The sequence below is a fragment of the Bidens hawaiensis genome, unplaced genomic scaffold, assembly GCF_021521415.1.
Source record: "Bidens hawaiensis isolate Kalapana, Puna unplaced genomic scaffold, B.hawaiensis_p1.1 tig00046009_1, whole genome shotgun sequence".
Taxonomy (NCBI): domain Eukaryota; kingdom Viridiplantae; phylum Streptophyta; class Magnoliopsida; order Asterales; family Asteraceae; genus Bidens; species Bidens hawaiensis.
The window spans coordinates 17,227-34,483 of record NW_027505958.1 but is presented as its reverse complement, the minus strand read 5'-3'; the positions used below and the strand labels follow the sequence as shown (position 1 = coordinate 34,483).

The following is a 17,257-nucleotide window of genomic DNA, read 5'->3' as shown; positions in this document are numbered from 1 at the left end:
TATCGAGGCACTCATGTGGACTTGCTAACTGAAGTGACCCATCGCGTAGCGCGATGGGTGTGGGAGGCAGGGCATCGCGCTACGCGATGCCCTTGATTTAATGATGCTTTGACTTTTGGTCTATCACGTAGCGCGATGGACTAGAGGAGGGGACCATTGCGCTACGCGATGGTCCGCACAGACGGGAAAGTTAGGGTTTGCATGTTATATTCGTTTTGACGACCGTAGACGCTATTCTTCACCTTCCAGGCGATTTCCAGAGCAGAAGAGCAAGTCCCGATCATCCTCAATCATCTCTAAGTGTCCTACATGGCCTACCAGATCATAACCGAGGCCCGAGAGATGCCGATACGCGGCTAGTTTCTTCGAGTCATACCCGGGATGTAGAGTATTGTATCTTTCAGTTTTTCTCATGTATTTAGAACGAATCGATTGTAATGATCTTTGATTAATCTATGAGTATTGATGTCTAGTATTATTGTGCACTCAGTCAGTTTAGGTTTATTTCGATCAGAACGATTATTGTGCCAGTTGCTATGATAATTGCTTATAGGATTGTTTTGACTAGTTGAATGTGATGAAGCATACGCTTTCCCTTAGTTGAGTCACACTGGCAGGGACTGTTTGATAACTAGTGCCGTGTGTTAGTAAGCGTTGATGCCTAAGGTTTATCTAGTTAGTCAATCGGTATTGATTAGTGATTGTTAATCTGTTAAGTTGCATGAGTTTTGCTGTTAGGTTAATTACTTGGATTCGCGGGTGTGATTTGTCTTTGTTAATTGATTGAATACGTGATTACTTGGTTGCTTGTTATAACATATAAGCCGTTTGGTAGTGTGATCAGCACTTTAATTGAATTACTTCATAAGTTTAGGAATTGATTTCACTTCACACTGACCACATACTCCTGGTGGATACGATCCCTGACTTACCCTAGCTGCTTAGGTTAATGAGGTTTTTGCATGACTCAAACGACGGTCATCAAAATGGCGCCGTTGCCGGGGAGTTAGTGCGCTTAGGGTTTGTGTGATTAATTGATTTCTTAGTTAGTTTAGTTTAATTTAGTTTTTCTTTTTTCTTAGTTTAGTTTTATTTTCCCATTTTACGCGGGGTGTGTTATTTGTGCAGGTAACAGGTTTATGCACACCCGCCATTCAGGAAGAAATTCTCCACTGATTTACGAGCCAGAAATCGAACGGTTAGCTCGGCAGAACCGAGCTCAGATCAGACAGTCAGACATGGATGGTCAGAACATGAACCAAAACCAAAACCCACCACCCGAAATTAATGTTTTCCAACCTGAGCCTAACCCACCACATAACTAGAACACACCAAATAATGATCTACCACCATCAATAAACACCGATCCATGATGTGTTGTAAAACACACGTATTTTCTGCACGTTTTATCTACGTTTTATATTATATTTTATATGTTTTAACTCATTTTAGATAGGTTTTACGTACATTTATTAATCTTGTAGGTTTTGGGTAAAAGAAAGAAGAAAAACCGAGCTTTTCGAGCATTCTACGAGCCTTTTACGCATACAAGTTCAAGACAAAGCTCAAGGCCCGACCCGTATGCATCATGGAGGCCCAAGACCATATTATATTATATTATATAAAAAAATAAAAAACCCTAGGCTGCTGGATACTGTTGTGATCGGCCAGGTTCAAGGGAGAAAGGAGAAAAGTTTTTTCGGCTAGGGTTTGGAGCTTGTGGCGGCTAGGAAGGAAGAAGGAAGCAAGTGCAAGCCTCGGGATCATTCTCCATTGATTATTACAGCCAAGGAGCAGCCCGGAACATCTCCATATCCTTTCATTCATTACTTTGTTCATCAAACTTTTAGTTTCTTGCTTAATTGTTAATTTGTTTTGCAATTGTGTTAGAGATTGAAGTGTTTATGATTATTGTTGATCGTTGGACAATTGTTAAGATGATTGGTATGAGTTTATTAATGGTTTTATTAAGTGTTTGCTGCTGTCCAAAAATTATGTTCGGCTAATCTTGTTAGTTATACCTAGGAATGATGATTCTTGTTAGGTTGTGACAGGTTTTATGGATTGTTTGATTGATAGACTTGAATTGCTATTGTAAAGTTTGATTTAGACATGAAATAGGTTGTGTTTAGTGGCAGGAAATTTTGGTGATTCATTGCATAAACCCCGTGTCTTGATTGATTAGTTTTGTATTGATTGATCGGTGCATTGTTTGATTCTAGACTTGGTGTTTAGGGTTTGTTTGCGGTAGGAACAACCGTAGGGTTTTGTTGCATGATTTATTGGATTAAGTACAGAGGTTAGACACCTTCCTTGAGACCGAGAGGTGATAGGAAGTTAGGGTTGTCTCATTGCCTTTGCATGCTAGAATAAGGATTGCGCGAGAGCGAGTTCGTTTCTTGTCAGGTTTAGGTGTTTTGAGCGATTAGTTGATCTATTTTGGTTTAAGTTGAATTGTTCCTCTATCCTTGGTTGTGTAGTATTCATTACCATTAGGGTCGAGTGTTGGTGAGACCGATAGGTGATCTAGCATTAGAACACGTTAGCAATTGTTTCCCGGTTTGGTCGTTTTAGCCGATTTTGAGTAGTTAGGGTTTGTTGTGTGAGACCGAGAGGTAATCCAGTGAGCCCGAGCGATCCTTAGTCGTGTCATCTTTAGGGACCGGTGTCTAGATATCATTCAATCCATTATCTTGTTAGGCCTACAATTTGATTCAGACATAGGTAGGCGTTTTTCTCCACCCAAAGTCAACTCAGTTAGTTTTCCGTTAAGTTTTCTATTTTTGGTAAGTTTTATTAGTTAATCCAGTTAGTTCAGTTAAGTTAAAAGAATTCAAAAATCAATTAATTATTATTCTAAGGTAGGTCTCGTCTAGGGTTAGTGATCTTTAGCGTTCTTACGTGTCCACTTGTTCGATACTCGGACTTCCTAGGTCTATACTACTTGCGATCGGTACACTTGCCGGTTGTGTGTGGTTTTAGGATTTTCGTTTTAATATTAAAGCTTAGTTGTGAGGGTCATTATTATAGGGTTATTAGACACACATCAAGTTTTTGGCGCCGTTGCCGTGGACACGGTTTTAGGCGTTTTGAGAGCAATCCGAGTTAGGACTTACCTTTTGTGCTACTTGTAATTATTTTTGTTTTATTTTATTTCTTTGTTAGAATAGTTTAGATAATATTACTCCTAATTATAGTTCTATGCGACAGACTCGATCTCTAGGACCACCCGACACGGAAGCATTTCCCGAGCCAGAGAGAGTTTCATGAGAGACATCGTCCCGTTTCACCCTCGTCCACTTCTTCATCCGTTGACCCCGACGATAGGGATAGGATCATGGGCGACATTCCACCAAGGAGGACAGTTGCGGACCGGGCCCGACCGGCCAATGCTGGCGCGAGATCCAGCATCGCACCACCCGCCATTGGAGTTGCAAAGAACTGGCAGATCCCGTAAACATTCTAAATACCATTGCTCATTCTCCTCAGTTTCACGGGTTGCTTCATGAGAACCCGCACTCTCATCTCACCCGCATCGTGCGTATCTGCGACACTTTCCATCTTGCGGACGTTTCCGAAGACGCCGTTAAGCTCCGCGTCTTTCCGTTTTCTCTCGCTTATCAAGCGAGTCTGTGGCTCGAGTCCCTCCCACATGGCTCTATAGCTACTTGGGCTGCCATACAGACCCAATTTCTTGAAAAATACGATCCTCCGGCTAAATCCGCTCGTCTGCGTAACCAGATACATTCTTTCCAGATGGAGGACACAGAGAGTTTTTACGAGACCTGGGAGCGGTTCAAGAATTTATTAGCGTTGTGCCCGAACCACGGCTTGCAAGATTGGGCGGTCGGCAAAAAGTTCTATAATGGAGTAACGTACGCGACACAGAATATGCTCGACACGGCGGCGGGAGGAAATCTATTGACAACCAAGGACCCCGATGAGTGTATCGCTTTATTCAATGGGCTAGCTATGAGTGGGTACCAGAGACCACCCGCCAGAGGAGTTAAGACCGTTGATTCCATCTCACGAGGCATGCATTCGGTGGACACGACCACCGCACTGATGGAACAGGTCGAGGCGTTGGCGAAGACGGTGAAGGATATGCAGACGAAGACCAAGTTGTGTGAGATCTGCAGAGGGGGGCATGATACTGTTCAGTGCCCAGTCAATTCGCAGAAGGAGGCCGTAGACTTCGTAGGAAATCCAAACCGAAATCCAAATTCTTTCAATTCGTATAATTCGGGATGGAGGGGAAATCAGAACTCCAACTGGAGGAGCGGCAACCAGTCCGGTTTTCAGCAACGCAAGAGTTTGTTTCAGGATGCCGGTGAGGGAGCGAGCAGTGGGGAGAAGAAGCCCACTTTGGAGGAGATGATGGCGCAACAAACACAGATGCTGTCACAACTTATGTCACGAGAGGATTCCCGACACAAGGAGATGCAGGAGAAGTTTCGCGAGCACGAGCAGTTCATGAGGAATTAGGGAGCGTCAATTCAGAGTCTCGAGCGTCAAATGGGAGAGATAGCGAGTAGGTTGAATGAGAGGCCGCAGGGTTCACTACCAAGTAACACCGAGCAGAACCCAAAGGGATTCGCTAAAGCTTTGACAACGAGGAGCGGTGCAGGGGCACGAGAAGAGCCCGGGATTCAGCAGAGAGGAGTCGTCGAGGAGCTTGCAGTAGTTGTAGAGGAGCAGGTGGATGAGGAGATTCAGATGAAGTCTCCACCGGCCCAGGTGCATCGGAGAAGCAGCCCAGGGAGTTCAGCACAGGCTGAGAGACAGCAGCTACCGAGCGAGCCGCCGAGAGTCTACAAGCCCAGAGTACCATACCCCGGAAGACTCCGCCGAGACGGAGATGAGGAGCAGAGTTCCAAATTTCTTGATCTTTTGAAGCAGCTTCACCTTAACATTCCATTCCTTGAGGCACTGATTCAGATGCCTAAACACGCGAAGTTCCTCAAGGATATCCTTTCGAGTAAGGAGAAGATTGCTGAGGTTGCTTCCATCCCATTGAGTGCCAGCTGTTCTGCTGTCTTACAACGGAAATTACCGGAAAAGATGGCCGATCCAGGGAGTTTCACGATTCCCTACATCTTGAGTGATAATACGGTTATTCATGCGCTGGCCGATCTCAGTGCCAGCATTAATCTCATGCCGTATTCTGTGTATCGCAAGCTGGGTCTAGGCGAACCGAGGCCTACTAGGATGAGTATTCAGCTTGCTGATCGTTCTGTGAAATACCCTCGAGGGGTGGTCGAGAACATGCTGGTTCGTGTCGACAAGTTCATCTTCCCGGTGGGCTTTGTCATTCTAGACATGAACGACGATGATAGCGTACCACTAATTTTAGGCCGACCATTCCTTGCCACTGCACAGGCGTTGATCGACGTCTGTGAGGGTAAGTTGATTTTGAGAGTTGTGGATGAGAACGTCACCTTTGACGTTCGACAGTCACTGAAACACCCCAAGTCTGCTGATGACTCCCTGTACTTTATTGATACCATCATGGAGCACGTTGGTGAGTTTTTCAGCGAGATCTGTGGAGGATCTTCCTCCAACACTCAGATTCTCGATAGGGACATTCCGGAGATTGAGATGGTTGCCATGACCGACCAGTCAACGGAAGATGACGCCGAGTCACATCACCCTGAGTCGGAAGTGTCTGCTGAGATCGTACGTGACGATCCGATGGACCAACCTTCTGTTGAGAGCCCCCCTCCTTCCTTAGAGCTTAAGGAGTTACCTGCCCCTCTGGAGTACGCGTTTTTGAATGAAGAGAGGAAGTTGCCGGTTATTGTCGCATCTGCTTTGACGGAGGTCGAGAGAGAAAGATTGTTGAGGGTGCTTCGAGAGCACAAGGAGGCCATTTCATGGAAGATTATCGACATCAAGGGTATCAACCCTTCGTTTTGCACGCATAAAATCCTCATGGAGGATAATTATAGGACTGTTGTTCAGCCGCAACGGCGGCTTAATCCGAAGATGCAGGAGGTCGTGAGGAAGGAGATCATCAAACTCCTTGTTGCGGGGATCATTTTCCCCATTTCCGATAGTTCGTGGGTTAGTCCAGTGCAAGTGGTTCCCAAAAAGGGTGGCATGACTATCGTCACCAATGAGAGGAACGAGCTGATTCCCACTAGGACTGTGACCGGTTGGAGAGTCTGCATCGATTACCGCAGACTGAATGATGCCACGAGGAAAGACCACTTTCCTCTACCTTTCATTGATCAGATGTTGGAGCGTTTGGCAGGTCAGCAGTACTACTGCTTCTTAGATGGTTTCTCCGGGTACTTTCAGATTCGTATTGCTCCCGATGACCAGGAGAAAACCACGTTTACCTGCCCATACGGTACGTTTGCCTATCGACGTATGCCGTTCGGACTGTGTAACGCTCCAGCCACATTTCAGAGGTGCATGGTGGCTATATTTCATGACATGATAGAGGACTCTATGGAGGTGTTCATGGACGATTTTTCTGTGTTTGGGGGTTCTTTCGATCAGTGTCTCTCTAACCTCGAGAGGATGTTGGCCCGATGCGTTGACACCAACCTAGTTCTTAACTGGGAGAAGTGTCACTTCATGGTATGCGAGGGCATCGTTTTGGGGCATCATATTTCGAGTGCGGGGATAGAGGTCGACCGAGCGAAGGTCGATACCATCTCTAATCTTCCCTCGCCCACTTCCGTGAGATCCATCCGGATTTTTCTGGGTCATGCTGGGTTCTATCGCCGGTTCATTAAAGACTTTTCTAAGATTGCGAGACCCATGACCAAACTCTTGGAGAAGGATGCCCCATTTGTGTTTTCTGAGCAGTGTATCGAGGCGTTTGATCTTTTAAAAGACAAACTCGTTAGCGCCCCGATCATGATTGCTCCCGACTGGTCGCTTCCCTTTGAGTTGATGTGTGATCCGAGCGATTTCGCAGTCGGAGCGGTTCTTGGACAGCGGAAGGATAAACACTTCCATCCGATTTACTATGCTAGCCGGACCCTGAATGGTGCACAGGAGAGTTACACCACCACCGAGAAAGGGCTTTTAGCTGTGGTGTTTGCATTGGACAAATTCAGGTCCTATCTTGTTCTGTCCAAGACGATTGTGTACACGGATCAATCTGCCATTCGTTATCTCTTTAGCAAACAGGATGCTAAACCACGCCTTATCCTATGGATCCTGTTGCTTCAAGAGTTTGATATTGAAATCTGTGATAAGAAGGGGGCTGAGAATGTGGCGGCCGATCATCTTTCGCGTCTTAAGGGAGCTGAGTTAGGAGAGCCGGGGGTCAGGATTAATGACCACTTTCCGACAGAGAGTCTTATGTTTGTTTCGGCTCAGGATGAGGGTTTCCCATGGTTTGCCGACTTTGTGAATTATCTTGCTGACGGGTACTACCCGAAGATGTCTTACCAACAAAAGAAGAAATTCTTTGCTGATGTCAAGTTTTACCTGTGGGATGACCCGTATCTTTTTCGTATAGGTGCTGACCAGTTGATCAGGAGGTGTGTTGACGTTAAGGAGGGTTGGCAGATTCTGAGCCATTGCCATGTTGGACCGACAGGTGGTCACCACGGTGCAAGTTTGACTGCAAAGAAGGTGTTTGATTGTGGATTTTATTGGCCTTCGATTTTTAAGGATGCGCACGCGTTTGTGAAGAGTTGTGATCGTTGCCAGTGTGTTGGCAACATCTCGTCGCGAAATGAAATGCCCCAGAATCCTATTCAGGTTTGTGAGGTTTTCGATGTGTGGGGAATTGATTTCATGGGACCGTTTCCATCTTCGCGTGGGAACAAGGATATACTCGTGGCGGTTGATTATGTCTCGAAGTGGGTTGAGGCCAAGGCCTTACCCACTAATGATGCCCGAGTTGTACTACGTTTTCTCAAGAGCCTTTTTGCTCGTTTTGGTGTCCCGAAGGCGTTGATCAGTGATAGAGGAACTCACTTCTGCAATGCGTAGATGGAGAAGGCGTTGCATCGGTATGGGGTCACCCATCGGCTTGCATCCGCCTACCACCCACAGACTAGTGGGCCACTAGAAGTGAGTAACAGGGGGATCAAACGTATTCTTGAGAAAACGGTTGGTTCGAATCGTCGGGATTGGTCCGACAAGTTGGATGACGCGTTGTGGGCCTTCCGTACAGCCTACAAGACTCCGACCGGTTCCACACTGTTTCAGATGATTTATGGGAAGGCCTGCCACCTGCCTGTTGAGTTAGAGCACCGTGATTCTTGGGCCCTACAGAGGGTCAACTTTGATATGTCTGCCGCAGAGAGCACTCGTTTCCACCAGTTGCACGAGTTAGAGGAGCTGAGAGATCACGCTTACGCATAGTCGTTCAGGTATAAGGAGCGGACGAAGGAACTGCACGATAGGAAGTTGAAGGGTAGCAAGCAGTTCAAGTGTGGGGATTTGGTTTTATTGTATAACTCCCGGTTGAGGTTACTCCCAGGAAAGTTGATATCCCGATGGTCGGGACCGTTCACGGTCACCGAGGTCTTCCCGTACGGCACTGTCGAGATAGAGGAAAAAGGCGGGAAGTTTAAGGTGAATGGTCACAGACTGAAGCACTACATAGGAGAGCCGGTGACTGACCAGACGATCGAGGTATTCTACCTTGACGCGCTCTCCGAGACTTAGACGCGATGGATGCACACTCGGGAGACTGCCCGAGTTGTAGAGTTTATAATTATGTATTTGTTTGATGCTATCTGTTTTCTTTGTTATTTCTATTTCAGGTTGTTCCAAGATGAAACCACTCATACTTAATCTCCATTCGAGTCGGTTGATTTAAGGAGTATCCTATATATATAAAAAAACACAAAAATATGATTATTTCTTTATGTTTTTGTTTTCCGTATTTTACGCCGCTACATGCGAGCGAGTTTGAGTTTTGTAGGTTACATTATGCGCATAGTAGCTATGGTGGCGTTTTGGAACAGGTTCTCCCGAGGTTGCGGCCGCGAATAAAATGTCATACGGTCGTTTGGATACTACTCAGCTGTTGAGGATTCTGCACACAAACCAGGGGAGTAACCCGTTCTTTGTTTTTACTCTTGTATACTTTATTTTTATTTTCTGGTTTATTTTTATTTTATTTTATTTCTTTTCCTTATACTCATCGAGGACGATTTCGTTCTAAGTGTGGGGATGGGGTTTATTTTACTTAGTTGTAGGAAAATTTTTGAAAAAAAAAATTAAAAAAATAGTCCCTTGAAATTTGTTTTCTTTACGTTAAACAAGAGATGATATTATTACCGAGTAGTGGTTATTTTATAAATTCTTGGTGGGTTCAAAAATATATATATAATAAATAAGAACAGTGCCCATTAGACCCGCGCGTAATGTATGGTAACCGAACGGTTTAGACTCAGTAATCGTGTGTCGGTAGGCTCAGCCTTTGAGAACGAAAGGGCGGTTTGGTTGTTGACCTAATTGAACCTCTTAAATGGCCTGACTATAGTGGGAAACATCTTAGGGGTTTTGTTTGCTTAACTAAGCTCGTGACAGGACTGGAATGAAAAGCCGGGTCATACTCAAGCCTTGAGTCACATGATCGTCTGTATATATTAGTTGTTTTATCTTTTGTATTTGTTTCTGTTCATGCAAAAGCCATGTAATATGATTAAAAAAATAAAATAAAAATAAAAAATAAAAATAAAAAAATAAAAATTGCAAAAAGCCAAAAGGCAGAAAAAGAAATAAAAGAAAGAATGCATTTGTAATTGCGTGCACTTGAAAGAGAGCTAGAGTTTATAGTTTGTATATGAGTCGAAATGTTTAATCATGTGGCAATAGGTTTAAGTCAAGTTGGGGTGGCTCGGCCCGGTAAAACCATAATGGAATTGGTGAAGTGGCAGCAGGGCATTTAGTTGTGGGTTCCACTTAGTCATACAAATTAATATAATCGTCACACCTTATTTGTCTCGGTAAGTATTAGGGGCATAGGTTTAAAGTGGACAGCAATACCGGCAATCGACCTGATCTAGCTTATTAGGTGAAAGTTGGAAGGGGTAACGGGTCACTTGTTCTAATACTTTAAAAAGAAAAAAAAAATATTAATAATAATAACAAATAAATAAAGCCAAGAGTTGTCGGTTGAACTCGGGTATGATCCTGTGTAGTATTCTTTTTCAGTGACGAAAAAGTCTTAAGTGTGGGGATATTTGATGTGTTGTAAAACACACGTATTTTCCGCACGTTTTATCTACGTTTTATATTATATTTTATATGTTTTAACTCGTTTTAGATAGGTTTTACGTACATTTATTAATCTTGTAGGTTTTGGGTAAAAGAAAGAAGAAAAACCGAGCTTTTCGAGCATTCTACGAGCCTTTTACGCATACAAGTTCAAGACAAAGCTCAAGGCCCGACCCGTATGCATCATGGAGGCCCAAGACCATATTATATTATATTATATAAAAAAATAAAAAAACCCTAGGCTGCTGGATACTGTTGCGATCGGCCAGGTTCAAGGGAGAAAGGAGAAAAGTTTTTTCGGCTAGGGTTTGGAGCTTGTGGCGGCTAGGGAAGGAAGAAGGAAGCAAGTGCAAGCCTCGGGATCATTCTCCATTGATTATTACAGCCAAGGAGCAGCCCGGAACATCTCCATATCCTTTCATTCATTACTTTGTTCATCAAACTTTTAGTTTCTTGCTTAATTGTTAATTTGTTTTGCAATTGTGTTAGAGATTGAAGTGTTTATGATTATTGTTGATCGTTGGACAATTGTTAAGATGATTGGTATGAGTTTATTAATGGTTTTATTAAGTGTTTGCTGCTGTCCAAAATTTATGTTCGGCTAATCTTGTTAGTTCTACCTAGGAATGATGATTCTTGTTAGGTTGTGACAGGTTTTATGGATTGTTTGATTGATAGACTTGAATTGCTATTGTAAAGTTTGATTTAGACATGAAATAGGTTGTGTTTAGTGGCTGGAAATTTTGGTGATTCATTGCGTAAACCCCGTGTGTTGATTGATTAGTTTTGTATTGATTGATCGGTGCATTGTTTGATTCTAGACTTGGTGTTTAGGGTTTGTTTGCGGTAGGAACAACCGTAGGGTTTTTGTTGCATGATTTATTGGATTAAGTACAGAGGTTAGACACCTTCCTTCAGACCGAGAGGTGATAGGAAGTTAGGGTTGTCTCATTGCCTTTGCATGCTAGAATAAGGATTGTGCGAGAGCGAGTTCGTTTCTTGTCAGGTTTAGGTGTTTTGAGCGATTAGTTGATCTATTTTGGTTTAAGTTGAATTGTTCCTCTATCCTTGGTTGTGTAGTATTCATTACCATTAGGGTCGAGTGTTGGTGAGACCGAGAGGTGATCTAGCATTAGAACACGTTAGCAATTGTTTCCCGGTTTGGTCGTTTTAGCCGATTTTAAGTAGTTAGGATTTGTTGTGTGAGACCGAGAGGTAATCCAGTGAGCCCGAGCGATCCTTAGTCGTGTCATCTTTAGGGACCGGTGTCTAGATATCATTCAATCCATTAGCTTGTTGGGCCTACAATTTAATTCAGACCTAGGTAGGCGTTTTTCTCCACCCAAAGTCAACTCAGTTAGTTTTCCGTTAAGTTTTCTATTTTTGGGAAGTTTTATTAGTTAATCCAGTTAGTTCAGTTAAGTTAAAAGAATTCAAAAATCAATTAATTATTATTCTAAGGTAGGTCTCGTCTAGGGTTAGTGATCTTTAGCGTTCTTACGTGTCCACGTGTTCGATACTCGGACTTTCTAGGTCTATACTACTTGCAATCGGTACACTTGCCGGTTGTGTGTGGTTTTAGGATTTTCGTTTTAATATTAAAGCTTAGTTGTGAGGGTCATTATTATAGGCTTATTAGACACACATCAATCCACAACCACAAAATTCAGCCCGACAATCCCGAAACCGAAACCTTGATAGACCCGGGCCATCAGCCCCGAACAATACCCCTCGTCACCGACAGATGATTATTCAAGAGTTTGACCATGTCAGTATTCACACTGAAAATGAAGAAGAGGGAGATGAGGAGGAATTTGGCCCGAGAAACGAAAATGCGGGTTTGCGTGTTGAAGAGGTTGATGAGGTTGAGGAACCGGTTAGGGTGAGAAGTAACAGGTGGAGGAACAGAAATCTTGATCGTGGTGGTATAGGCAGGTATCGGGAGGAATAGAAACAGCCGATTCAGGTTAATCGGGGAGGTTTTAAGGAACCGAGGGCTAGACAAAGGAATTACAGGTCTCCGGTTCAGGGTGTTAACAGTCAGTTCAGACCGGCTATTTCAGATGGGGCATCACCGATTGTCCAACAGGTGCGTCTGCAGGGTCAGCCGACATTTAAATCTCGTCTATCCTACATCAACATGGTTCCCCACTTTCACGGACTGGGATCAGAAGACCCGTATTCACACTTGTTAGATTTTTCAGGGATTTGCGGGTCTATTGGTGATGGTACTTATGATCAAAATGAGGTTCGGTTGCGGTTTTTCCAGTTTTCATTAAAAGACAAAGCAAATCACTGGTTCAACTCGCTACCGATGCACAATATTGAGAGCTGGGCCGAGATGCAGCAGGTTTTCCTTAACGAGTACTATTCACAGTCGAAGACTATCGAGGCCTGAATGGAGATTAGACACTTTTCACAGTTACCGGGTGAGTTGTTTCATGATGCTTTTATTCATTACAAGGAAATGATTCGGAAGTGTCCGCACCATCAGATTGAGTTGTGGGAGTTGGTTAAGTGTTTCGTTGATAGGTTGACGTATGAAGACAAAAAGCATTTATAGGAACTGGACGATCTTATTTGGTCAAATACCTAGCGAAAAACTCCTATCTTCCTTTCATTACGGTATGTCTGAACAAGTTCCTGGATAAAAAGTTTCAAGGTTTTGACGATATTGATGCTAGTGACGATATTGATGCTAGTGACGATATCCTTGATATGGAGCCGGAACTGCTAACTAGCATGAATGCGCTAACTATGAATATGATGCCTGAAGATGAAGACCTACTTTATATCACCCTTCATTTCGAATTAGCAAAAGCAATGTCTCCTTGCATAATATGGATTCCAAACATTCATGATCTGGATGTGAATAAGTCAAATGACTTCTCCCTAGGTCTATTAGTGAACCTTCTCTCCAGGGATTATGAAACTAGAAATATTCTTGTTATTGCTTCGACTCATATTCCCCAAAGAGGCTTCGTGTAATAGTCAGTTGTTGAATCAACCCAAGGAAGATGATTGGGAATTTTTGGAATTTATGTGTGAAGATTCCAAGGCAGAGGCAGCAGCAGATCGAAGACGAAAAGTCGGGGTCACCCGAACAGTTAAATCAGCCTCGAGCGAGTCAGTCAGAATTGCAGAGTTGGAACGGGAACTCGCGGGTTATCGGAAAGAGAAAAAGAAGGAGGTTGGTAAAGTCGGGGTGAAATTCCCGGTTTGTTCAGATTGTGGTGGATTGGGGCATAAGGTTGAAGATTGCCCCAGGTTCGATGATGACGAGTATACCGATGAGGAGGAAGTCAGTTACGCGTACGGGGAGTCCAAGGGCCAAGGGTTCAATTTGAACACTTATCACCCGGGCCTAAGGAATCACCCGAATTCAAATACGGGAACGCGTCGAATCAGTCGAACCCGAACTTTCAGGGGTCCAGTCAGAACCGACAGCAGAGCAGCTACCGACAGGGTGGTTCGAACAGTCAGTATAACAGTCGAGGATATAACAGAGATGGTTACCGGGGTAACAGTTCGTTGGGTAATCAGAATCAGGACCAGCAGAAGGGTAGTTCGGGAAATTCAGACAAGTCGATACATTCAAAGTTAGACGCGTTGTTGAAGGTCGTGAGTGATAATCAGAAGGAAACGCTGAAACAATTTGAGTTGAGAGACAAGTCAGCAGAAGCAATGTCAAAGAAGATTGGTCAGCTTGCAGCAGATATGGCAAAGTTGCAGAAAACCGCAAGTCAACTACCGAGTGATACCACAGTGAACCCGCAGCACCTCAGTTCGAGTTCAAATTCGAAGAAGCACGTCAGTCAGGTAAGTATTTTAAGAAATGGGAAAAAGTATGATAATAAGGTTGGGGGTCCACCATTTCGGGTTGATGGGGTGGTGGAAGATGTCGATGAGACAGTCGTCAGTGATGACAAGCCAGAACCGGCTATAATTGAAACTAATAAAAGCAAATCTAAAATAAACGAACCGGTTCTGAAGGATGGTAACAACAAGTCTAAGGACACGGGAAAGGCCAAAACCGTCCCCTATCCCGATGCCTTGTTGTCGCCATCAAAGGCAAAGATGGCATCTAAACGGGGCCCACTACAGGAAGAAATGTGGGAAACGTTTAGACATGTTAAAATTAATATTCCTCTTTTAGATGTCATAAAACAAGTTCCCGCCTATGCAAAGTACTTGAAAGATTTCTGCACACAGAAACGGAACCGAATATCCCTAAACAGATTGATTTAACAGATAATGTAAGTGCAATTCTTTCGGGTGCTCTTCCACCTAAGCTACAAGATTCGGGAACGCCCATTATATCCATTAAGGTGGGTGATTTTAAAATGACACGGGAAATCCTAGATCTTGGAGCTAGCATTAGCATCCTCCCGGGAAGTCTATACGATTAGTATGACTTCGGTCCGCTTCGGGCAGCCGCGACTACGGTTGTTCTCGCGGACCAGACACCAAAACTTCCCCGGGGAATGTTACATGACGTGATTGTTAAGGTGGAAGATTTTTACTATCTAGTTGACTTTTTGGTTCTCGATTATGTTTCGGGTGAGAGAACCAAACAGCCCACGGTTATCCTTGGTAGGCCATTTTTGGCCAACGCAAATGCCAAAATTGATTGTCGAACCGGTACTGTAGACGTGGCATTTGGTAACCATAAGCTTAGACTTAATGTTTTCACACATGTAAATAATTCTCCGGTTGATGATGAATGCTTTATGGCGGACATTATTGACGAGTGCATTCCGTTATACGACTCTGTCGTGGATCCAGACTGCACAATGGAGACGTGCTTTATGTTTGACAGGTTACAGGTGGAGACTGTTAAGCAGCTGGAAGAGGAGGAGAAGAAGAAGCTGGAGGTTGCAACTTTACGTGCAGATCGGACCCCGTGGTCGGTTCAGGTGGAACCGCTTCCCAAGAAGATTGATACCGGGTTGAAACCATCGTTACTGGAAGCACCGAAAGTCGAGCTGAAGGAGCTACCAAGGCATCTGAAATACGCGTTTTTGGGTAAGAATGACACATTGCCTGTTATTATAGCTTCTAACTTGTCTTTGGAACAGGAATCTGCATTGCTGAAGGTGCTGGTGGCGAACAAGGAGGCGATCGGGTGGACCATCGCGGATCTGAAAGGTATTAGTCCTTCGATAGTGATGCACAAAATTTTGACAGATCCGGATGTTAAACCCGCGCATGATGCACAGAGACGGTTGAACCCGAACATGCAGGAAGTTGTGAAGAAGGAGGTACTGAAGTGGCTCGATGCTGGAATTATTTTGCCATTTCAGACAGCACATGGGTGAGCCCAACTCAGACAGTCCCAAAGAAGGCGGGCATCCAAGTCGTCAAGGACGACTCAGGTAACGAGTTCGCCACCCGGCCGGTAACCGGGTGACGTATTTGTATTGATTATCGAAAACTGAACGCGGCAACATCGAAAGATCACTTTCCGCTTCGGTTTATCAATCAGATTGTAGAAAAGCTATCGGGTCAAAAATTCTATTGTTTTTTAGATGGTTATTCGGGTTATAACCAGATAGCGATTCATCCTGAAGATCAGGAGAAGACTACGTTCACATGCCCGTATGGCACCTTCGCATTCAGGCGAATGCCATTCGGACTGTGCAACGCCCCCGCCACTTTTCAAAGGTGCATGATGAGTATTTTTTCCGATATGGTGGGGGAGTCTTTAGAAATTTTCATGGATGATTTCTCAATCTTTGGCACATCTTTCGAGTCTTGTTTACATCAATTTGAGAGAGTTCTAGAAAGATGTGTCGAAACAAATTTGGTTCTTAGTTGGGAAAAGAGGCATTTCATGGTCCAGGAGGGGATTGTATTGGGCCATGTTGTGTCGAGTTGTGGGATCGAGGTGGACCAGGATAAGGTCCAAGTTATTTCCACTCTACCTCATCCCAAAAATGTCAAAGGCATTAGATCTTTCCTCGGGCACGCTGGGTTTTATAGAAGGTTTATTAAAGGTTTTAGTGACATCACCAAACCCTTATGTAACCTATGTTAAAAGATGCCCCATTCGATTTTAATGAGGAATGTGCTAAGGCCTTCGACATTTTGAAACAGAAATTAGTGGAAGCCCCGATTTTGCAATCACCCGACTGGAAATTGCCTTTTGAAATCATGTGTGACGCGAGTGATTATGCAGTCGAGGCTGTTTTGGGTCAATGGGTTGAGAAGAAACCCGTTGCCATATACTATGCAAGCAAAACCCTCTCAGACGCTCAGTTGAATTATATTACAACCTAGAAGGAGTTGCTTGCGGTAGTGTATGCTTTGGATAAATTCCGTTCTTATATATGGGGTAGCAAAGTACTTGTTTATTCGGATCATTCTGCAGTTAAGTACCTCATGGACAAGAAAGACGCGAAACCCCGGTTAATAATATGGGTTTTGTTGTTGCAGGAATTTGACTTGGAAATCCGAGACAAAAATGGAACAGAGAATGTCGTTGCGGATCATTTGTCCCGGATTGTGATTGAAGATGGAGACCGGGATGGACCCATAAACGAGTCTTTCCCTGACGAACAGATTTTGGCGGTTTCCCAAAACCCTTGGTTTGCTCATATTGTCAATTTTAAAGTTGCAGGTGATCTACCCGAACACTGGCCAAGGAGGAAGAAGAAACATTTGATGGCACAGGTGAAGCAGTATATTTGGGACGACCCCGATCTGTTCAAGATTGGAGTTGATCAGATGATTAGAAGATGCATACCTGAAGAGGATGTTCGATCAGTATTGGAGCACGCGCATTCATCTGCGTGTGGTGGTCATTTTAGCGGACAGAAAACCGCTAGAAAAGTGTTGACTAGTGACTTTTATTAGCCAACACTGTTTTGGGATGCTCACGAGTTCGCGACACGTTTTTTGAAGTGTCAACAACTCGGGAGTATCTCCAAGAGGGATGAGATGCCCTTGAAACCGATCCTAGTAATTGATATTTTTGACGTGTGGGGGATCGATTTCATGGGCCCATTCCCAAACTCGTACGGTAATTTATACATCCTAGTGGCTATCGATTATATGTCGA

At 44.0% G+C, this 17,257-nt stretch overlaps 1 protein-coding gene across 1 annotated transcript; it reads left to right on the top strand.

Moving 5' to 3' along the window:
- The first annotated feature begins 16,578 nt into the window (after nucleotides 1-16,578).
- LOC143616142 (uncharacterized) lies at nucleotides 16,579-17,052 on the top strand. Its single transcript, XM_077089064.1, has one exon. The coding sequence runs from the start codon at nucleotides 16,579-16,581 to the stop codon at nucleotides 17,050-17,052; it is 474 nt and encodes a 157-aa protein (XP_076945179.1).
- Nucleotides 17,053-17,257: the final 205 nt, after the last annotated feature.

Coding starts and splice junctions, on each gene's coding strand:
- LOC143616142 (XM_077089064.1), top strand. CDS start 16,579: ATGGACAAGAAAGACGCGAAACCCCGGTTAATAATATGGGTTTTGTTG.